We start from the raw sequence: 24,076 nt of genomic DNA, 5'->3' as shown, positions 1-24,076 counted from the left end.
CCTGGATCTAGCAAAGGGCACAGCAGGGCTCAGAGGCTACAAGCTGAAGTCAATTCTGTGCCAGGTGCATACAAATCAGTTTTTGCTGGCTTTCAGGGTGCTCTGCAATCTGATTACACTTCCTAGCTTTTTTACCCCCAAAATAGGGAGCTAAGAAGCTACTTTTTGTAACAGGAGACCTAAGACTTTCATATACTCCTATGGTGTCAGAAGCTGTGACTCTCAGAAAACAAGTCACGAGATCATGGGTCACAAGTAATGGCGACATTGCCATTTTAAGCAGCTGTATCATCCCTGGTCGTAGCCTAAATACCATTCATTTCAAGCTGTAGCATGATATCTAGCAGTGAATCTAGCAGGTGTGGCAAGCTGGTTTCCTGGGAGACATCGACCTTCATCCTACAATTTGTGTAACCAGAAGAAAGCTAAGCCTGGCTCAGTTCCCACTGCATCCCTTTACAGTATTTTCACCAGGCCCAGCAGCAGGTACATTAGGCCTAGACATACACCGCATTTGTGTAATGTCAATGAATTCTCATTGGGACAAGAGTAGAAAACCCTGTTATTTTACCTGTGAGCAGTGAATGTGTCAGAGAGGAGGCACAAGGCAGCTGGAGGAGAAACAGTGCTTTTCATTTTGTGGAGAGCATGTTATCTAACAGGAGCTACCAACACATTCAGTATCTTTCTATCCTAACCTTTAAGGCAGGGTAAAGCTGGAAGTGCCACAAATACTCTCAAAAGAAGTTCAGAGGAAACCACCATCTGGATAGTCCTTGTATCTGGCATTTTCTCCCTACGCTTAGTAAAAGACAAGACATTTTGCTAGAGGTGGGGCCCAGTGTTTGACATAAATGAATTACAGAAAGTCCATCTTTTAAATTTAGATTTATGAAATATGTTAGGCAAAGACTTTTCAGGGAAAGAAAATAATAACACAGAAGCTGCTGAGAGGAGTCATCAGCATCACCCTTACCCTGTGCAGAGGACAGGAATGATGCGTTCGCTAACCACCCCCACATAACGTTTGGAAGAAATACAAATCGTTCTCCTGATAAACCTGCATTTTCCCATGCACAGCAGGCTTTGAAGGAATCCTACCCCTATCAGTTGGTTACTCAGCAACTTCTCAAGAACCCAAAACAGTGTTAGTCCATAAAACACTTTCTTGTGCTCTTTTTCTGATGACAAGAGCTTAGAAGAGGCTTCTTCTAAAGATGTGAAAGGACATTAACTAACACAGAAATGAGAAATTTTTATGGATAGCTTATCCTCCAATCAGAAACTGTAGGGTTTTGTATGATTTTTTTTTTTTCCTAAATATAAGGCATTGTCTACTGCAGAGATGATGGACAACAGTCTGACCCCTCCTAGCAATTAACCATTTTTCTATAGAAAGGTTTTCACAGGCTGGAGCCTGATCCATTCACCATCAGCTGCTGGATTTTACACTGTATTAAATGTTCTCTTTTGCAGAGCTCTTACTTACCCAAGCTTCACCGGCACAGTGAAACTACTACCCTAAAATTCAGATTAAAAACAGTTTCCAGGAATCATCTCTTCAAGTAATTTTACTGCTAGCACAATCTTGTATAGCTCTCCCCTACAAAACGTGGAGCCAAACTCCTGTCGATATAAGCCATCCAAATCCATGCTGCATTTCAGACCTGTCCAGTGGGTTTATCTCCCAGTGCACATGATGCGCGTCTGCTCACTTCATAAAACTCCTTTTCATTCCTGGAATTGTGAAAAAACTCCATCCTTTCCTGGAATACCTGTATTGGCAGGCTTACCCAACAACTTTAAATAAATACCTTCATTTTGGTTACCAGGCAACTTACTCCTCAACAACAGACCAAACCTCATCCCTTTTTCAATTGTTTTTCTTCTTTAGGTCTATGAGTTACCTTGTTGTAACTTGTTGGTTATGACAGCTAGCCATACCCAGAGCAAAACTGTGATTCTAATTTTTTGGGTATATTAATTAAAGCCAGGCTTTCGACCAGTATTTTAGATGGATGAGGACTTACCAGCCTGTGCAGGCCAAGGGTGGAAGGATGCAGGGAGCGGGCAGTGGGAGGAGGACTGCTGCTGCTGTGGTAGGGACCTCGGCTCTTCCTGCAGGTAAAATCTTTCCCATACTCTATCTGAAACTGCACTGGTAAACATAGCTACAAAAATCTAAGTTAAAACAATGTGAAGGCTTCTACAATTCAGAACAGATTTTTATCCTTGCTGCATAATTTACAGGTTTGGCTGCATGTTTTCTAAAGCAATTGAAGACACTTGTTCTGTCCATCTCACTTTCTGCTCATTTTTCTCTTTGCCTGGCCCAGAGTGCCACAACCCATATTTCTACTTTATCCTTAAAGAGTTATTTTTAAGCAAATGCCCTGCCTTGGCCCTGTTCCCACACCAGCCAGCGGCTGTTTCCGGATGTGTTGCAATTGAGGCCCAGCTTACACTGTGACACGTTGGTCTCAAACTCTGTACCAGGCTTCCTGGATTTCTTTTGGTCTGTCAGAAACAACGTTCTGCAAGAGGACTTCTGTGAGCTTGAGAGGGAAAGAAATAATAAAATAATTTACAGTCTCCTCCAGTGGATTTGATACAAAATTCAGTGAGTTACTCTGCCTGCTCTCCTCCAGTTTCCAGGAGAGCTGCACAGTTTTGCAGCATCGGCACCCAGGTGTGCAGCAGGAAGAGGTCCAGGAGGTTGAGCCGGGACTGTTGGGGCATGCAGCACACAGCGAAGCCCAGGGCTTGTGTCACGAGTATGTTAGTTGGGTAATCCTGGTATTATGATTGGCCTCAGAATCGTTAATGTTGGTATTATCATGGGCTTACAGTACCGCTGGGAGACGCCATGTATAAGCACTTGGACTTGTATCATGTGGAGACCACTCAATGCCTAATGAGGGAAAAAAAACCCCAAAGAATGCACCAGACTTTACAAATGACATATTTTAGTTTCTGTGTTTTCCCTCTAGCGTAAAGTCTGTGTTATACAGTGTCGACACCATACCATAGTCCGACAGTAGAAGTGGATGTAATCATAGTTATTTACTAGTTATCAAACATTTCATCCCCTGCCTCCCCCTTTCCCCCATTTGCTGCTCATTTTCTTATCCAGCCTGGCTTGCATCTTACGAATGGCATCTCATCTGGTGGGACACCCACTCAGAGTGAATCTAGACACAGTCGCCCAGTCACACAGATGTCAGACTTTACAAGAGCATCCACAGTGATGCAATAATATAATAATTAAATATAATAATGATTACAAGCCAAATCCAAACCTCCCTTGATATGAGGGGAGCTGTATCAAGTCCAACAGCACTTGCCAGTGCCAATAGTCTGCATGAGATAATGTGTAATTAAAGAGTAAGTGGATGCTGGTTGCAGCTGTGGAGGTGACAAGGCTGATGTAGTTAAGGCTGTTGGAGTTTTCTTTCCACAAACCTAGAAACAGAACTTTGAAGAAACTATCGAGTTTTTGAGCATTCTGTAATGGTCTGCAGAAACATTCATCATTAACTGCCACAAAAATGTCACCCATGGCTCCCCTTTTACAGATTAGTGTTACAGACAGGTTGTTATAGCATCTGTGTGGGCTTTGAAGGGCCTAAATGTGTCATCTGGCACACTGCTAGCATTGGCTAGAGTGCGATGAAAGATGGGAACTGGAGATCTGATCCCAGCCCAGAGCGCAGCTGGACATGGTGCCAGTGGCATTGCTACAGACTATAGGTGCTGTTTTGCTGCAGACGCTGACTGCAGCAAAACACACACAAATTGTATATTACAAATGTTGCTGGATTTAAAAGTTTCCCGGAGAAGCAATGCAAGTTTGCAAATCTGACAAGAATATTGTTGGGGCTTGTTGAAGTGCTCAATATAAACTGTAACATGCAAGCTATTAAAATGAAGATATTTGGCATTCGCAGTCACACATATGGGCCTTTCAAAACCATTCTTCTGGTTTGGCAGCTCCTATGCTCCTTGAATGATGCACAACCTACTTTTATATGTTCCTGTAAGATGCTTTGGCAAAGTTGGCATTTTTTAAAAATCTTGTGGAGAAGAAATCTGATGAAGAAACACAGATCTGATCTAAGAGAAACTTTGGAAACCCACTTCTTTTGCATGATTCCTTTTGCAAATCCTATCCAATATCTGTGCTTTGTGTTCGGTTTTCGTTTGGCTGCTGCTGGATGCGCAAATCTGGAAGCAGACTTTTCAAAGCAGCCCTGAGCCAGGCTTTGCAAATGAAATGTCAGTGCTGTCCGAGGCTGGGGACACTTTCTGTGCTTATAAGCAACTCCTCTGAGTGGCCAAACTGATCCATCTCCTGCTCTGACAGTGCCATTGTCTAACCTGACTGTTGACTGAGGCTTTAAGGCTAAGCAGAGGATAAAACCCTACAATTGACCATGTCCAATGACTGCCTCCATCATGTGACATTTCCTCCACATACATAAAGGCATAATTGACACTTTGGACCTTGCAGATGTTTTGCAATTCATTTGGTTCCCACAAAGATACCAGAAAGTAAGTCTCGTGAACTGGTAATACTGTGTTTTCCTCTGAACATGTTCTTATCTTTAAAATGTATTCAGATGCAAATTGCATCATGTCTCATGGCCCCACTTGTTTTGTTTTGCTTTTTCCTCTAAAAAGACTGTGCCATTATTTTTTTTTAAGTATAAAAATACTCAAATATTCCTGAAACAGGGTACATTTGACTTCTTAGCAAGTGATCTGCTTCACATGTGAATGGCAGTATACTCTGCCCTCTGCTCATGGCACTCTGCTTTATGCTTCCTAATTTAATTTGCTGTTCTGACTCTTCAGTCATCCTTTCCAAAGAGAAACCTCTTTGCTAAGAAGCCATTTGCTGTTCTCTCAACAGAAGAAGATGTTACGAACAACTGATTGGCTTCATCTGGGTCTCGGAAGTCTGGACAAAGGCACAGCAGCATGATCAACTGTGGCCCTCATACAGTACAGAGATGTCTTAGTACAAACAGCAAAATGATCACCTCTTCACATAATTGAGCAAAGCTTTATCCTCTGTGGCTTGTCCTTCCTTTCTGTAAAATGGGAAAGATGGTAATTCCTTCCCGATTCTGTTAAGATTTTTCCTATAAGCAGCTTTTGCTTTCACAGATGGAGACCCCTTAGCCTTACGATCACAACTCTTTTCACCCACATGCTCCTAATTAGCTGCCCTGAAGAGACAGGGCAGCAAAGGTGGGGATGTTGCTAGATACAGTGTCTGCCTGGTTTATCTTCCTCATTCTGGATTTATCAGAGTCAAAAAAATGGCAGATCCTTTTTTCTACAAGAGAAATAAAAATGGCTCCTTTGGACAAACTGTTCTCGGCTGAGTCTGCAGGCAATAATTTCTTCTAGAAATTAAGTGAGTTCTGTGATGTCTTTCCATATTGCATGTATCGCTTGTGCCTCTGCCTGTGCAGCTTCATATTTCTCTGAAAAATGATCAACAATAATATATATACATATATATAATCTTTCCTTCTCTGGTGATGGATACTACATGTGCACGCATACATCCATATACACGCACCTTCCTCGCTTTCTCAGATGAAGTTTATGCCAGTCTGACTGACACTCATTAAGAGAGCCTGGATTAGCACAGGACAGGGAACTTCCTCTAGTATTATATAGGAAAGAAAGCAGCACCTGTCTTGCCCATTCGGCAGCACTATGCTCTGGCCAGTGGAAAAAAAAGGAAAGCACAGATCCCACTTTATTCTTTTTTAAAAAGATGTAGGGAGACCCATCCTCATTCAGGAATCCAACTCTGTGTCTTATTGTCCTGCATATTTTCCTCTCCTAAGTATTTGAAAAATAATTTCAAATACAGTTGGTACTGTTGTAGGTACGGACTAACAGCCGTGGTAACTGAGGTCCTCTGGTCACTGCCTGCAGATAACACGTCTAGAGATACTGCAGCATCTCCTTTTCTGCCTGTCCCCACAATGCACATGAGGAATATTTAAGGATCCCAAAGCCTTACCACTGGATTGTGCAAAACCCCACAGTCCCCAAGGCAAACCTGGGTGATTCTGCTGAACCAAGGCACCAAGGCAATTTTATTGCTTTCAAACAAGCTTGTAAAAACCAAAATATAAGGTCAGAAGGATGACTAAACATGGAAGGTACAGCACTGAAGGAATGGCTAAAAACTTCAACTTTTCTGGGTCAGTAAGTGTATTTACCCTAGTCTTCATTCACAGACCAAGCTTATTGTAATCTTTGCTAAGGCAGGATCACTTCCTGTGCTAGAAGGCTTTTTAATTTGTCTGTGGAAAGCCTAATAAGAATCAAAGATATTGGTGAACAAATTCAGACCCAAACAAGAAAAGCTGTCCATTTTAATAGTGGGGGGATTAAGGCTGTGACAAACCTCAGGGAAAGGAATGGATCTTGGTGTCTTCATATCAAGATTCAATGACTTCCTGTAAGATAACAAGTCAGACAAATTGGTGGGCTCAGCAAAGAGTAACTGGATGAGATATCTGGCCTGTGTCATACAGAAGTTCAGACTAGATGCTCTAATGGGCTCTTCTGCCTTTAAAGCCTACGAAATACTGGCGTAGCAGGGATGTTCTGAGTTATGTGGACCAGTTCTCTGCCTTTGCAGGCAATCATAGTCTATGATCTCCTTCACAAATTAATCAAGTGGCATCTTAAAGCTGGGAGTTTTGGCCTGCCATATTTACACTGGGGTGCTGTTGCCCCTTCTCTGATGTTTAGAAACCTTCAGGAATGTATTCATGGACAACTTACATATTTGTTCTTATGGTAACATTGTTCTTTGGGTGAACATTGTTCTTTTGGTCTTTTCCTTCCTGTATATATTTATGGAGAGCAACCTTAGCCTTTTGCTTTGCTAGGTTAGACAGAGAAACTAATACAGGCTCTCAATTCCTCTGATCGCCCTCGTTACCTTCCTTCTGTTCCATGCCACTTTCAGGAAAGACTCATCCAGCTCAAGTAACCAGGCTACTACGCAGCACTCCAGCTGTAGGCATGCAGCTTCCACGATTTCTGAAGAAATACCTCACCTGATACTATTCTTAGTTGAAGAGTACCTTTTGCAGGAGGGGACTGCCCAGTCTGATTCAGTTGTTCTCATGGTCTGAAGCTGGAGAGATGCTGAGGGACCTCAGGGCTGCAGCCCCTCATCTTTGAGGTTGGAAGAGGAGAGGTAGCGAGGGCTGCAAGAGGGGAAGAAGGGTTGCACGACTGACACTCAGTTTCCAATCTATGCGATATCACTGTATGGACCTTTCTTGCGCACTCACAAACACCACAAGCCCAGGTGCTTTGCTTGCACCTTCCCAGCTGGCCCCGCTCTGTTGGCCAGGACGGCGGGCTTCGCACCTACAAAGATAACGCAGAGACTCTGGTGGAGCAAAGCGCTGATAACTTTCAATAGTTAGATGGAAAAATAGGAACTCTGTCCAAATCTGTAACAAAGCGAGGATATTTCCAACCCCTCCTCCTTGCTATTGAAAGCTGCCAAGCAAAACACAGCTAAGCGAGCCTTGCCCATGATCAGCTCTATCTCCTCTTGCATATGAACTCTAGCACGGGCTCCACTTTTATGATCACATGCCATCTCAAGCATGTGATGAAGTAAACACACTTACTGATGCGGCACACCTAACGAACAGGGGCAAAACACGCTGCAAAGCAAAACTGAATTTAATGAGAATATTTAGAACCAGTCCTCTGGCTCAAGGTTACATCTCATTGTCGTTTTCTGGCACCATCTCTGAGGTCTACAAAACAAAGTTTGTTTCATTCTGGGAAAACCCTAATTTTCCCTCCCTCTTTTCCTCATAGTAAATCTGAAACATTTTAGCATCTTTATAAAAATTTAGCAATCTCTACAAAAATTGCCTTTAGGTAAGTGTTACTTTGAAAGTTAAAAAGTTATAAATGAGTGAAAACAATGAATCAGACTGAAAATTATAACAAATTTACCACAATATCAATATATATGTTGTTATTATTTGCTACATAGATACAGAACCTCTCTTAATCGTTATTGCTGGTTTTCTAATACTTGACCTTAACCTGAGATATGATGCAATATTTTAAAATTACTTATACCTTGACTGAGGAAAGCACTTAGGCTTGCATGGTTCAGCATAGTTGTGCTTAGACACCACTGCTATGTCCTTAATTGTGTGGTTTTAATACTTATTTAAACCTCATGCTCAATGTTTTAATTTTTTAAACAAGTATTTTCAATTGAATGAGCAGCCTACTCCATGCAGATACGAGATGGATTTGGGGGATTTTGGCTAGCTGTGACAATTACAGATATCTGAGGAAGGCAACATAGCCAATATAATTGTTCTGCAACAGAGCAAAGGATTCGGTGGGACATGTGTCTTTTATTGGTGGAGAAAACATCTATCTGTTACTTCTGTTTGCTGATTAAACTAGCTGATTCACATTGCTAAAACTGAATTTCACAGTACTATGCACAGTCCCTGTGCTTGATCATGGTTATAGTCCAGACCTTGGCTCTTTAAACAAAAGGAGAATATCCGCACTCAAAAAACAAAGTCACTTCAGAAGAAACCCCTTAGAAATCTAAAAGGAGAGTGAAACCCATATTTATTTCTTTTTTTCAAATAGTACACAGCAAGGAAAAATCCAGAGAACTCCAGCAGACCTACTTCTTTGAGAGCTTACTTATCTATAGAGGCTTTGAGCTTTTCTTGGGTTTGGATTAAAAGATGTGAACACCTAAAAAACTGAAGCAGACAAATAAATAAAGTCACCTCAGTGCTTCATGGATACTCCGGCTTTTGCAAAGGCTTGTCCAACCACAACCTAAATAATTCAAACCATCGTTGTCAGGCAGCAGCCCAGTCCTCCTCAATAGGCACTTGCCTTATCACTCTACAGCAGATGCTTCAGCCAACCATTGGATATTGAAAACATAAATAATGAAACAAAATTTGGAGACAATGGTTTCTGGGCCGGGGACAAAATACTGATGGATATTGTCAGTCTCGGAGTAACCAAGCAGCAAAAGCTCAAGTGACAACAATAGGGAGGAGAAGAATAGGGACAAGTGAGGAGCCCTGAATCTCAATAAGGCCTGGAGCTGCACATGCTGCTGTTACCCTAGAAACTAACCTCTCCCCTGAAGAGGTTTGCCGGGGCATTGTCCGGGGGACACAAGATGTGTCATACACCAGATGGTCGTGTGCTGTATAACTCAGTTATCTGAGCGGCGGAGTGGAGGAATGCACGCCGCGGAGCGCTCCAGAGGGCCGCCCAGGGCACCATCTGTTCTTTCAGAAGGCACTGCTTTGGCTTTTTTTTTTCTCCTTCCAAGAAAGGAGGGGAAAACAAAATTAAAATGATTCACCATTCAGCAGGGGAAAAAAAAAAAAAAAAGCTTAATACAGTTGCCATATCTAGCTTTCATTTAGCTAATTTTATCCCTGGGTTTTATGTCAGGTGAATTGCTTTTTTACGCCTGGGAGAGCAGCAATTATTTCTCTCTCAGGAGTCTATCATTTATAAATAAAACCCCTTTGAGACCTCATCGGTCATTTACCATCTGAAAACCCCCAAACGCTTTTAGCCATATGTTCTCCAAACTCTCCTCTCTCCTCCCCAAAGCTCCCTCTGAAGGTTTCAGCAATGTGGGGGAAAAAGCATTTTTCTTTTCCAGGAATTGTTCTTCCCCTTCGCTGGGAAGAGGGGAAGGAGGAAAACAAAAAGTCAGAGTTGAAACAGCGGTCTGAAGGACTGGCGTAGGAAGGAAATGTTAATCACAGGCTGTGAGGTGCCAAGGAGCAGTGACTAATGTGCTTGTGAGGTGCAGGCATCAGGAAACATCCCGGGGGGCCCGTCGCAAGTGCCACCGGAGCCAGCCGAAAGCCTTGCTGCCTCTTGCCGGCTTTGGATTGAGCCCCGAATCAATTCCTGAGAGTGGGTGAACTGAATGGAAATTAAACTTCGTGAGACTTCAGGGTACTTTAAAGGTGTATTAAGGCTTAGCACTTGGGTGCAAGAAGATCAAGACAGGTTAGTTAATGCGATGCTCAGGTTGCAAGAAATGGACTGAAACGTGTGTTCTTGAGGCAGGACTCTTTGCTTAATGATAGGACCTGTCTTCTGGTGCACCTTTCTGCTCCCCTGCTTCTGGTTTCTGTCCCGTGGCCACTGAGGATCCCCCCACCTAGCAGCAGAGGAGAGAAAATAAATGGAAAATAAAATAATTGCCTGATTGCCCACTAAAATAACAGAGAACGTTTGCAACCATTTAAGCAAATGCATTATTTAAAATCTGCTCTATAATGGCTGCAAGTGGACACCCATCGCGCTGGTATGAGTCTGCAGCTCCTGCAGCACACGAAGAAGAGGGTTTCGGTGGGGTAAGCACACCTGCTGTCATTCAGATTTTAAAAGACAAACTATAAATATAGAGATGATGTGGCTTGCAGAAAACTCTCATCCAGTTGCAGTCAGTCCTTATGTGGGTATCTCTTACCTGATGGTTCCCAAAAGTGATCTGAAGGACACGTATCCCATCAAACCTGCATTCAGTGTTTCAGTTAACATTTAGAAGGAAATCCCTAGGGAAATCAAGGAAAAAGGATGGAATCAAAGCGTAAGATTTACATGCAGAATAAGGGCCAAGGATGCAAAAGGAGTAAAATCTGAATCACATTTACATTTAGGTTCCATTTACAGACATTTCAGTTAATAACCCCATTAGGCAATCTAACAAACTATGAGGCAATGCTTAAACAACAGTTGCAGATGATACCATCTCACAAGCTGCTTGTAATCCTAATACTTCCTATGTGCTTATCATTCTTACAGCACTGGTAGTGTTTGTAACAACTCTATCTAACGTATCAATGTTTATGAATTAATGATCACTATACTCCTAAGGATATAACATAAACAGGACTGAAAATTGAATTATTTTCATCCTTGGCTTCTTATTCTTTGTTTCCCTACAAGATTGCCAGCACAGAAATCAGCAGTGATGCATTTCAGCACAGCTGGCTTTAAAGGTTGTGTGATATGCCCAGGGACTGGGGGCTTGGAGCGCGACACTCCCAGACTTACAGAGGGGGGGAATTATGGCAAGAAAACCTCTAAAGATTTGTCTGCTCACCCCTGCTGGGGATTTGCCCCTCTCTGATCCCAGAGAGCTCGCTGAAGGCTGCCTAGCCTACTTTCTGCACCTGGCCAAGTGATTGACCAGCAACTCAACAGGGTCGTGGAAGCTTTATTTCCTTTGTTCCACGGGTGTCTGCCATGGAGAGCCAAGCCTGGATTAGCTGAGCCTAAATCCCTGGGCAGCTCGCCAGAGCGATGCTAGCTCTGAAGCAAACACGGCTCCGAGATGGTTTCAAGACCGGCTTTATAGATCAGTTCTTCTTAGGCACAAATCCACGGGCAGAGAGCATAATGCTTCATGTCAGGCTCCCGGGAAGCCTCTGCCCACAGGCAGCAGTTGCCAGCCCATGCAAGAGCGATGTGAACACGGACAATGCCATTTCTTTTGGGCAGCCCTCCCCTGGTAGTGCTCCCTCACCAGCCATGTAGACATCTTTTCAACAGACACTGTGCTGTGTTACAGTAACGTACATGGACATGTTTTGCAACACGCCTATTAGGCACCTGTGTTCTCTTTGTTGCAGTGCCAAGCATTTTGTCGTATTATCTTTTAGGTCACTCTCATTGGGAAAAAAAATAAGAAAACCACTATTTTGCAGCATCTTTCAATAGCTGATCCAAAGGCAAGGTGCACCAAGCCTTGCAGGAGCCATCAAGTCCCAAGAACATGTCCTCTGCAATTTCCTCCTCACTCCAGGAGTTAAGAGGTTGTCTTCTGCTCCAAAGTGAGGGGTTACATCTCTTCCAGACCTCTGGGTTTGAGCGGGGGTGGGGGCAGGGGGAGGGAGAGGAGATTTTTAGCCTAGCTGCTGTAGAATTAAGGTTAATGCACTCATGCTGTGTTTGTTTTGCCTCCTCCTAATAACTTTTGAACTCGTCAGCCTTGTTCAACTCAACTTGACAGAAGGGTAGAGATCTAAAAAATAATTAAGTTCTCATAAGTTTTGTGAAAATAAGCACTGAGGTAAAAGAGAGATGGGGTTGGTATCAACATCCTCATCAAGGAAAGGCTGAGCATGAATGCACATCTCGTTGGGCACCAGGGGAACAACACAGAAACAAAACCTGCTCTATGTCGCACGTCACAACCACAAAAAAAGCTTCAGCTGAAATTTGCACTTCTTAGACATCAAATTCAGCCCATGGACAAGACAGAAAAGCCAGCATTCATAGAATTGCTTGCTAGTTTTGATTGGAACTCAACAACTTTTGGTTATTGCATGGGAGCAAATCCTTCTTGGGACATAGCTAAGTGTCGCCTCCACATCGCACTGGTGTAACAACCCACTGCCTTTCATGCATCTTCATCACAGAAACTTGTGAATTCACCATGGTTCTGTGACCACAAGGAAACCAGCGCTGCATACACAACTGAGCCCAGTTTCCGCTCAAAGACCATGGAAAGGTGTCTTTACCACGTTTTGAACTTGCAAAGGGCTTACATTGACTCACACGGACTGAGTAGTCCCACTGCAGGCAATAGCCCAACCCCTGCACACAAATGCAGCACCCAAGTACATTTTCACAGGAGTAGGACATAAATGGGAGTTGCATCAGACCTCTTCTCAATGTCCCTCCTCTTCTCAAACCACCACCCCATCAGTAAAATGAGAACAGTAATACCCATCTCAGCAGGGTACTGAGGATTAGTTTAGAACTATTCTTGCCTTTTCTCCTTTAAAGTCCCAGAAAAGAAAGTATTCCTGTATTTTACTTTTTTATATTTCAAAAAGCAATTTCTTTCCTGCCCAGACCTTTTCAGCTCAATGCCCTGGAATATTTCCACCTTTCCTCATAACTGATGGGTGATAAATCAGCCCAGAGGCGTCTGCTAGCAATAATGGCCCTTAACTTGCTGCAGTAAACCGGCTATTTAATCCACTGACATCCAAAGATTTCTGCCTCAACTAGTATTCAGGCATAGAGCTGGCCCATTGCATTATTTGAAACAAACCTGCTTTAAAATAAAAGAGTGAAAATGAGCAATGGGCGGACTTCTGTTCTTCTTTTGTAAGATACTGCATCAAAAGGGATCTAAACCCCAACATCCTCTAATTGTCAGTTTGGCAGCAGGTACTTCCAACTCTGAAACTCCTTGGGCTCAGAATAATAAAGACTTTGCATACAGCAGGGCTCCAAGGTGGCTTTTACCTCCTCAGTAGTTATATGAGAGTCCCCAAAGTGCAGGTCCCTTTGTGACAGGCACTGAGCAAACTGGGGGATCCCTGTCCCGAGGAATTTGTAGTCTAAATAGACAAGCGGGCTGAGTGGATGAGAGAGGGCAACAGATGTGGCCAAACAGGTGAAATGACTCGCCCTGAGGTCACACTGTAGATTAATGCTGATGCCAGGCACAGTGCTTCTGACTCTTGAATCCCAACACAGTCCCCTAACCAGCAGCCCATGCTTTTGTTCAGTTCCTCAACTTCCTCCCTTGCACACATTCCCCTTCCCCCACCGCAACGCCTTAATCTTTTTTTTTGAAAACTTGCATAGTTGTCTGTCTGATGTGGACTGAGACAGGCTGAGCTTTCATCACCACCTTCAGCTGGGCAGCCCCATGTTTCTCCTCCTCTCCTATTCACTGGCTTCCTACCTTCTGCACCTGGCAGAGCACCCACACCCTGGTAGGCTGGGGAAGCTGAGCCTGCCCACATTTTTTTAGATGACTTTTTTTTAACTGACCTTTGTTTTTTTAAGGCAGGGGTCTGGGTCCAGGCCTAGCTTACACCAGTCTTGAAATGCAAAATGCTATTGAGCTGTTCTAACTCCTTTCTGCAGCTGCAGATGCCTTCATTTTAACACCATTTACAAAAATGGAGTAGAAAATTATCAAGTCAAGGCTTTGCCTACCTTACAGTTTCCTTTGCTCCCCCTCAAGCTATTTACAAACATTTCCTACCTACTCAAAAAAAACCCAGCTCTGGACAGTTTGGATGAACAGCAGACGCCAGCAGATAAGGTTTCAGCAGAAACATATACTCACTGCATGCTGGTTACTTCAGGCTGGTCCAGCATCGAACTGTTCAGCCCATCTTCCTGCTGCTGCCATTCCACAATACTCTGTGAAAGAAAGATGCTGAGGTACCTACATCCAGGAGAAGTCGTTGAGGTATGAAGCCCCAGCAGGCAAGATAAATTCCTTCCAGTCCTTTGAGCAGAGAGGTCAGACCTCTCTCAGGTGAGCACTCAGGGATGGCTAGCTCCAGGCAGCTGCACAGCAAATTTGGATGGCTCATTTTATGACATTCCTCTTCAGCTGGGAAAATGGATCATCTTCTTTTTCTTAGGGTGAGTAGATTACCAGATTTGAAGTAGCAGGTCTCAGAGCAGGTGCTCTTTCTGAAAGGATCAGCTGGACCCAGGTGAGCAAGCATCGACCCCACGACAACTTGCCACCAGCCTTGAGAATCTGTAAAACCTGGTTATTCCCAGGATTCTGGTAACAATGATTTTGGGGTGCATATAGACCAACTGACACATCAAGAAAGAGATCTTTTGCATAAAATGTTTGCTATGCCAGGCTGTTATCACTGAGATTAGTTGCCAAACAGAAAATGTAGGTATGGTCTTTGGAACAAAGAGGTAGAAATGGATGCATTCTCTGGTTAACACAACACTCCTAGAAATGCATAGACCTGACTGCTTTCAGCAAGGGCTACAAGACACACCTTTCTCCCCAAGGCCACCCCAGCTGATTAAGTCCCATTTTTCTTTTTTTTTTTCTCTAGTAAAGAATCAGCAAAAGGTTTCCAGTCCAGCACTGCAAATAAGGCATCTGTACACTTTGCAGTGGCCTAAGAGAAAAAAGAAAAGCAAAGCCAACAGCTTTCCTGTGTGTATCAAGTGTCTGGATTTTAGAATAATGAAAAGACATGGCACTCTTGTCCTGTATTTTATTGGGAAATTAACAGACTGATTGAAAACCTGAAATTACATAGTGAATCTCATTTTAAAAATGTTCAAAATCATGACAATAATTTTGATTTCTATAAAATGTAATGCCCAGATACAATTCCTGTTTATGCCTGTAAATTTCTACACCCTTAACATTTATCTACTGTACAGCAGCAAGGCTGGATAATTGTAATATAATGTGTAAAGTTAAATACAGTATACTTTCCTCTGCAGTCCAAGTGAAAGAGATGAAATGTTGAAAAGAAAGCCCAGAATATGAGCAGCACAATGAGAAGGTTCCCTGCGATTTCAGTTCATTACACATCAGTATTTCAGACTGCTCACAGAGATTAAAGACTGGTGATATTAACTGCTGTGCAAAGTTACAAGGCTTTAGGGCATCAGTTTTCCAGGAGAGGGAGAGAGACTGCTGTGGGATATAGGCTCTGCAGTCAGGGGAACAAGGTGCACTGGATGACTATGATGCTTAAAGTGCAAGAGCTGATAAATCTGCCTACATCTCCCTCTTTTGCCAGTGGTATGGGCTACCACCACCACATTGGACTAAACAGCTTTTCCTGGCACTCTGTCAGCTTTAAAGATGTTCCATGTTCAAAGCAGGGCTATTACGCTACAGATGCTGACTATCTGCAAAGGTTGAATTTCAACCTTGGTAATAAAAGCCCAAAACCTGCTCACATTGTGTATGTGAAAAATCACATTGAGCCGAACACTGCTGGCTTTACCGTAGCTATCGTGTGGGGTAATGTGGTTCAGCTCCATGGGCTGTAGCTGAGGCACTCGGTCTTCTAAATTAGAGCTGGCACTTTTCAATATCAAGTGACTTTTGTAAGGAGTTTAATTTCTCAATACATTATTCAGGAAACTATTCAAATTGTCATATATGCTGTCTGGATGAGAGATGCTTTCCTGAACTGGGGCCTCGATTCCTGTGAGGATTATGGATGCTCAGTAAGCGGCCAGCTCAAGCACTTGACCAGCAAGTCCAGTCACTTCAGCCTCTTGTACTATTCTTGGTGACTGTAAGCTAAAAATCAGTAGATTTAAAAGGTAGCGGGCCTTCTCTTTAAAAAGCTATTTCAGGACAAGTACATTCAGACCACTGTGTTTTCTATTTATATATGAATTCTTTGGCAACCATTTTCTAGAAAGCAGAATCATTTTTTTCTATGTAATACTTTATTGTCTCTCCATGAAAAACTGGTATCTTAAAAAATCTATAGCACTTTCCACTATAAATAGTATTGTTCCAGATTAAGGATTAGTCCTCCCTGAAGCAAAATAGATTTAAAAAACCTGGTCATTATCTGATAACTGTTTATGTAGCAATGTTAAAATAAAACAGAAAAAGAAAATCATTTAGTATGTGGTTTGTCATTTCTTAGAATGTTAGTGTACGTTTATACAATAAAAACAACATAAGTTATCCTAGCTTGTTTTAAAAACCCTTAGCAGTAGAAATATATTGCTATCTGCAGATTCATAAACTGAATGCACTTTTTCCATCTAAGTTCAAGTATTATTAGAATATTATTATTACTATTATTATTATTAAAGGAGCTCTAAATCCTTGCCATTTTGCCTGTCTTTGCATAGTTTTGGTCTTTCTGAAAATAATGAGTTGTGATCATTTGTTCGTGAACAAAATCAATGTGGAGCTTCAGTAAGTTTTGCCTGATAGAAGACGGCCTGGCAACCCTTCGGCTATTACGAGAGGCTTTACAAGAGCATATATTGAGACTAGTGGTATAGATACAGTAGTCACGTGTTTTCTTGGATAGCTGATGAACTTAATTCCTTCCAGGTTCCCAACATTCAGTCCCATTTAAAGGAGAAAGGTGGGAAGAACCCAACCCAGACTCATACCACATCAGGATATATCATCTTCATTTCTTCTTGGTACTGTCAGTTGCTCATAGGTTGGCAGGGTGTTATTAGGGAGGAAAAGATCTGAATTGACGTTGTTGCCTCTCTGAGATGATCTGGTGTTCCCTTGATCCCCCTGCTGACGGGAAACCAGATGATGCAGCATATCTGTAATGAGGTTCAGTTTCTGGTCCATTTGTGTAACCTACAAAGGAAAAGGGAAGGCTTGTTTGCAACAAACCGTGTGATACAAATGCAATATTAAAATGACAGTTTTCTTAATTAGGATCACAACCACCTCTATGAAGACACCACAGATTCACAGTCCATCAAACAGAGCAATAGAAATTTAATACAACAGGTCAGAGTGGAATAAGGACAGGCCTGTTAATACTCACCTCTGGTATGTGCCTTGACACTCATTTTATACCTGGATGAATGCATGACAAGTGGGTTTTTAAAGAGATGTACTGGGATAGAGAACCAAGTCCCAGAACTGAGTTTCTGTGGGTTTTTGTTATTATGATGTCCACTTTTTTTTAGTAAACTTGATAAACCTCTAACACGCTTATATGCCTTCATAATATCAATATGCTCTAGTAAATATCTGCTCTACTTGCAATGATCTAATCTACGCTGATGCTCTTTGTTACATTTGGGCCCAAGTACCAGCGCAGGCCACAAAATGCCCCACAGATATTTTTGCTGATGCAAGTGTATAGCAGCTGGGGTCTGTGGCAAGGGCTGGGAGTGGGGCATGATTCAGTTTTACACTCTCACCCCCCCAATGACTATGCTCATTAGGATTGCCACTTGAATGACATGATTCCCAGCAAGCCAGAAACTCCTCTAAGAGGGATGAAAGCATTTTCTTCCACCCTTAGACAGAAACCCATTAAATTATTTAATTCCTCTTTTTCACTTTTTTTTTCTCTTTCTTCTAATCTTTAGGAGAAATATAATGAAAAATTGGGATACTTAATAGAGACTAGGTTATGGATTTGTCCAAAATTTAGATTCTATCTGATGTACACTTGTGGTACTTAGAGGAAAATCAAGAATGAGATGTTTCTAGGAACACCACAATTTCTGTCTCTAGTCTCTTGAATTTTCTAATCAAGAAGTAATCTGTACCACCCCTTTTATCTGGCATGGGACACCTCCTCTGTGTGCTGCATCCAATGTACTGAGCCAGACATCCGGAGGGGAAGATGGGCACTACCAGCTTCAAAGTCATGCCCACTCTCTGTCCCTTGGCATGGCAAGCACTGAAATCGGGCAGTGAGACTCTTTGTTATGGCCTCCTACTCCCTTCTACAAGCCTAATGAAAAAGTCACGATTTTGCCATTGTAGTTTCTAACCCATCAATCCACAATGATCCTAAAATATTATGTAAATTCTAGGCAAAAAGATGTAATAGATTTTAAAAAGGGAAAAGAAAGTAAGCACAAAAAAAAATGTGATAGGAATAAATTGCTGCCTAAAATATCTGCTAGAGAGTAGTGAAAGGCACATAAAACTGCCAGAGAGAGCATGAGTGGGAGCGATTTATATGTGCCTGGCTATCATCCAAGTATCACACAGGATAGCAAAAGACAGTAAGGCTGAGCAGAACATCAACAAACCTGGAGGATTTCAGCAGAGACTAGAATGTTTTTCCACCATAGAGAAAATGCTGGTTTTTTTGAACACTTTGTACAACTGGTAGGGAAGCAGATACAGTGATTTAAAAATATGAGGTGCCAGAGATTTATACTTTGCAGCTGGTTTTGGAAACATTAGGCAAAGCACCCTAGATGGTACATGAAACACTAGTAATTCTGGATGGAAATGGCTGTTGAAAGATGAGATTCTTCAAATGAGGAAGCTGAAGAACACATAAGTTCAAGATTTCTAGAAGAAAATACAGATGGAAAATTGAGCAGATCATCAGGTTTTCATTTCATCACTATTTGTTCACTCCCTTAAAAAAAAGGCACACTTTCCGCAAGTGGTGCCCATCACAGATGGCAAACCATGATGCTCCAAGCGTGACAACACAAATCAGTGCTAGTGAAACCTGCAAAAATATCTCATTCCTCCATCCCCCACTGCCCAGGTATCACTTGCTTTCTGAGACAGCTGTGCTGGAAGGACTGTGGTGGAAGACTGCAGACAAACAGCTATTTCAGAGTCTGAAGGACAACTTTTCTTCTTACAAGAGATGTCTCTTTGCTAATTATTCTAAACTAACTAGAGGATTTATATATATATATTTCTTAATTTGTGATTCCAGGCAGGGATTACCAGAGGAAACACAGACTGAAGATATATCTGGAAAATGTGTATTTATGAAACTCTTGCACTGATGAGCTATTGAACATGACAGCAGATTGGACTGTGATCTGGATAGTCCTTCAACAGCTGTGCATCGTGGTGATGAAGTACTGGAGAGAAGTGAGATGTGAATATTCTTGCTGGGAAATAAATTCCCAGAGATAATTGTCTAATTTTTTCTAGGGAACAAGGTTTGGCTGCTGCAGCTGTGGAGTGCAGGAGGCCCACAGAAGCAGAGGCAGAAGCTAATTACTATTGAGCTGAGCCATATGAGATAAAAAGTAAAGACCTTCATCTTCCATGCTCCTGCTTATTGGGGTAGGACTCTAAAGCTACAAAGCTTTTGTGGAGGGAGGTCCAGGTAACTGGTTGTGTTTAACTGTTTAATCGGTTTTACTTTCCAATAACGCAAGCCATTTCCCAGGGAGTTCTGCGCCCGTGAAGGGCTTGCTCCAAGAAACGCTGAAGTCAGTGGTAGTTTTTGGCAATCAGAGACTTCCAGTGACTTCAGCAGGCTCTGGCTCAATCTTGGACTGAATCATCAATCCCAAATAGTAACATATTCTTTGGATATTACAAGAGAAGGAGCAGTCTGGATTTTCTCTGCTTATGCTTCTTGGGGATGGATCAGAAAAGATGACATTCGCAAATGAGAAGGCAAAGGGACGATAGGCCCTCATCCTCAGTTCTGCCAGAGGGGTGTCTGCTTAAAGTATGAGACATTTTAGAGAGAGGATTAGAAACCGCAAGAAGGCAACTTCTACTGTCATCACAAGTCTCTGATGTACAAGAATAAGAGGCTTGCTGGTGAATGGCCTTGCTTATTAGCATGCCCAATCTGCCCGTCGTCATCCAAGTACACATCCTGAAATACATTGATTGCTTATTTTGCTGCAATTATACCCACTAGAAACATGTCATTGTATGCAATACCCTTTTATTAAACTACCATTATGCACTTAGCATGGAGAAGTGTATCATCTCCCCTGAATCATACTTTCAAACACATTTACTTGATTAGAAATTAGCTACGATGCCAGAATGAATAAAAGTAAAGCAAACAGAAAAACTGCTGATGTTGCTATAATCTTAACTGCTTTGGACAACTCTGATCCCTCTACTTAAAACAGCAAACAGTGTTAATTACATAGAAAAATAACTCAGACTGATTTGTTTCTTTTAGGAAAAACTAAGTAAGCTCTTTCTAGCTGATTTACGTTTCATTAGAAACATGATGTTTGGATGATCAAATTCATTATATGCAAATAATTTCCTTTGTATTTTATAGTTGATGGGGAGAAGCAGCAGTGTTTGAAACTCTTCAGAAATTACACACCACAGCTATTCCTAAGTCTTACCAAAATATTGTATGAAGACAAGATTTTTCCATCCTCTGAGACAAGTTTTTTTTTAAAAAAACAGATCCAAGGATCATAGCTTGAGCACAGATGGGGAGAAGGAGATTTACACAAGTTTCGAATCTAGCTCTTGGAAATGAATAAAAAAGATCCCATCCATGCAGTGCACTGGTGGTTTATAACTACCTATGTTCTTAACATTGTTGACTGATTAAACAAATAATTTGTGATTAATTGAGAGATTTTTTGTCAGCGCAGTGCTGTGCTCACTCAGTGGGTTCAGGGGGACCGTACTTGTTCTTAATGTGGAAAGGCGAGCGTGAAGCTGCTAAAGGAGAAGAGGAAAACCAGAACGCAAGCTACACGTGGCTCAACGAAAATGTGATAAAGGGAAATTTCCACCTACTTTTGCAACATTAGACTCCCAAGTCTGCTACCCTGACTTATCTTGAGTAGCGTTCATTCCTGAGGGTGAAGGTTTTTAGCTCAAAGGGAGGCAACTCTTTAAGGCACTTTTTCAAAATAACTCAAGATGATTGGGGAAATCTTCATGTATTTGTCATTCCTGGTGGCCTCTGAATAAGGAGGACCCTTTTGCTCTGTAGTGTGGAGAACTTCTAGGGAAAGAAAATGATGCTTTCTTCAACTGTGCATCCACAGAAGTGGTGTTCCATAGAATCTCTAATGTTCGTTATTCAATACTATGCTCAGTAATGAGCTAGCTTTATATTTCAGAAAAACACATAAAAATGTCCTTTCTGTTAACAAAATCATCATCAGGCACACTAATGACCCATCTGAAGAAAAGATAAGAGGCAAAAAATATTCCAGAACTTATGACACCTGTTAATGGCAATGATATAAAGGAAGGTATCAGTATCAAGAGGTACTTAAGAAAACAGTGAGTGTGTTCTGCAAGCGAAGGCATGGTTATAAATCACATTTTTCTTCAGTGGGATCCATCCTATTTAAGTCCTGCTCTGGAGACTATTTGAGAAAGCTTCAGAGAGCTTCTTCTCTGGCTCTTCTTCTTGCTAAGTCCCTACACATTTTGGTATCTCACTATTTCTGAAAGTTAATGCTTTAATTTTGGACGCCCTGTGGACAGGAACAAATATGATATTAGCAGTGGCTTTCTAGAGAAGCTCAGGGATAGATATGGGAATCTTCAAAGAGGATTTATTTTAAACATTTCTCTATAACTCTAATACTGGCAGGAGAGACCAATAGTTTCAGTATTATTATTCTCTCTTCAGGTACATGATTCTTCAAAAATCATGGAAAGAGTCTTCCTTCCATTTACAGTACCCAAGACCCCAGATACTTGTGAATCCCCTTATCAGAACTTTTGGCTTCGATTTGTTTATTTTGTTGTCAGAGATTAGGCAGCAGTCTTACTGGAGGTTATATACCCATCGCCAAGGTGTTTATAGGAGAATGTAATCTGCATGAAGGAAGATTTGTTCTCCAGACTGTCTGTGCTTTCTCTTGAGAGCTGGCCAAAGAAGGGAGTATATGTGCCGTGTCTGGGGGAAGGACAGAGGAAGTGGAGCCAGTGAGAAAACACTCTCCTCTAATATAAGATTACTCATTGCTAAAAAAATAGAAAAGGCTGAGCTTCTGAAGAACAAAATTAACAGGTTTTGGGCGATTGCACATGACAAGTCACTTTCTAGTCAATGAAAATATTATATTAACACTGTAACCACCGTATTAAATGACAAATGAAATGGATAACTTTGAGACAAAAAGCATCTTTGGAAAGAAAGGCACTTGCTACACACTGAGTCCTACAATCACCTCTCTTGCGTAAAGCTATCAGTGCCAATCTCTTCTTCACTCTGAGATACTAAAAATTGTTCTGCTTTTTTAGTAAACTGAGACTGTGGCTGATCTCATCTTACTCTGTATTTTTATAGTAAAATATTTCTCCTACACATCTCGAATGTGTAACAAAATCCTTATTTTTTGTAGTAGTAACTCTTACACTGCTGCCGATAATTCTACATTAATCAGTGTGTGTCCCTTGCACTTTCAACAGAGGGTGATGAGCTGGGGCTGGGAAAAAACTTCTGAGTCATTGAGTCAGGGTCAGAGCTCAGAAACAACCAGGATTTATAAGCCAGTCACTGGCTCTGATTGTGCAGAAATTACCTGGATATCAATGAGCTGCTATTAAAAAGGGCTTGACTTGGCAGAGCAAATTCCTAATGTACCATTATAGAAACTCAGTTTTGTCACACATTTTTCTTAATTATGTTGGAAAGAAAAACAAGCTGGTAACACCAACATGTAACCATTGTATTATTGTCCATAACATTTGTCGCATTTTAAAGCGATTTTTGTTTGTTTGAAAAATTTTGTCCTGATTGTGCAGCACAAACTCTAGGGTACCAGATGCTCAAGCTATAGGTAATGGGAGAAACATCAGGGTTGATTTATGCATTCTTTCTTTCCATTGGAATTGGGAAAGTAATTTTGATAAGCAAGTAACTATACTGTAGAGGATTATTTTTCCTTTCCAAATGTCCTTCTCCCCAAAGAAAAACATCTTTTTCTAAACGCGTCCCCAAAGTTTCTGGAAATATGACATCTCTGGTTAACTATTCACTCAACTCCATTTCTTTCATGAAGATTTTCATGATTCTTAGAAGAGCGTAGATTACAACCATAATGCTAATTTTCAGATTAGATGTCTTCCTTGAATTCTATTTGAAACCAACGATAGTAAGAGACATGCTCTGACAGGTCAAAAACTGAAAAACTGATATGAAAAACCCACTTAAGTAATGTGTGATTAAATAAATAATATAATATAAAATACAGCATAGATATTACCAAACAGAATATCAGCAGTGTGTTTTTATAACTGCCTCCTTTATGATACTGCCATTTTTCCCCAGATGAAAATGATGATACAGCCTTCAGGAACAACAGTAGCTGAAGAAGATGTTATGCAATAAAACAGAAACCTTCACAGCTATCTTTGACTATTTCCAGCCACTTACACAAAACTCACGTACACAATCCTTATGTGAATAAATGCTGCAGATCAGAAGCAGGCAAAACTTCAGGTACAAGAAGAACTACTAAATAAGACCTACAAAGAAATAAACGGCAACAACAGGTGCTGTGCTTACATGAGAGCAATTCCTTTCAGAACTTAAAAATTATGAGAAATAAATAGAAATAAAAAGTTACTAGCACACAAGTTGATTTGGTTTTTACATGTCACCTTCATACAATTATCTGGCTATAACCTGCTGCTAACAATTATCTGGCTATAACCTAAGACTAAGGGAAGCAAGATAAGATGAATATATACCTCTCCTTCTAATAAAGAGGTCACTGGCAAATGGAAGAATTATTTATGGGGAGTGAAATACACTTGGCCATGGACTGTTACAGAGTACAAGACCTC

The 24,076-nt window shown here is 41.5% G+C and overlaps 1 protein-coding gene across 2 annotated transcripts in view; it reads right to left on the bottom strand.

The window, feature by feature from the left end:
• Positions 1–15,079: 15,079 nt before the first annotated feature.
• The window catches only part of KCNQ1 (potassium voltage-gated channel subfamily Q member 1), a 360,582-nt gene continuing 351,585 nt past the window's right edge, over positions 15,080–24,076 (bottom strand). Inside the window, exon 18 of one of the 2 annotated variants that reach the window (XM_074148536.1) lies at positions 15,080–17,185. In XM_074148536.1, coding sequence (XP_074004637.1) covers positions 16,985–17,185 — 201 coding nt within the window. In that variant the 3' untranslated portion in view covers positions 15,080–16,984. The remainder of the gene's footprint in view (positions 17,186–24,076) is intronic. The other variant, XM_074148537.1, reaches the window with a different exon arrangement.

Source organism: Numenius arquata, chromosome 6 (genome assembly GCF_964106895.1).
Source record: "Numenius arquata chromosome 6, bNumArq3.hap1.1, whole genome shotgun sequence".
NCBI classification, from domain to species: Eukaryota; Metazoa; Chordata; class Aves; order Charadriiformes; family Scolopacidae; genus Numenius; species Numenius arquata.
Note: the sequence above shows the minus strand (reverse complement) of the source record. Positions and strands in the feature narration are given on the sequence as shown.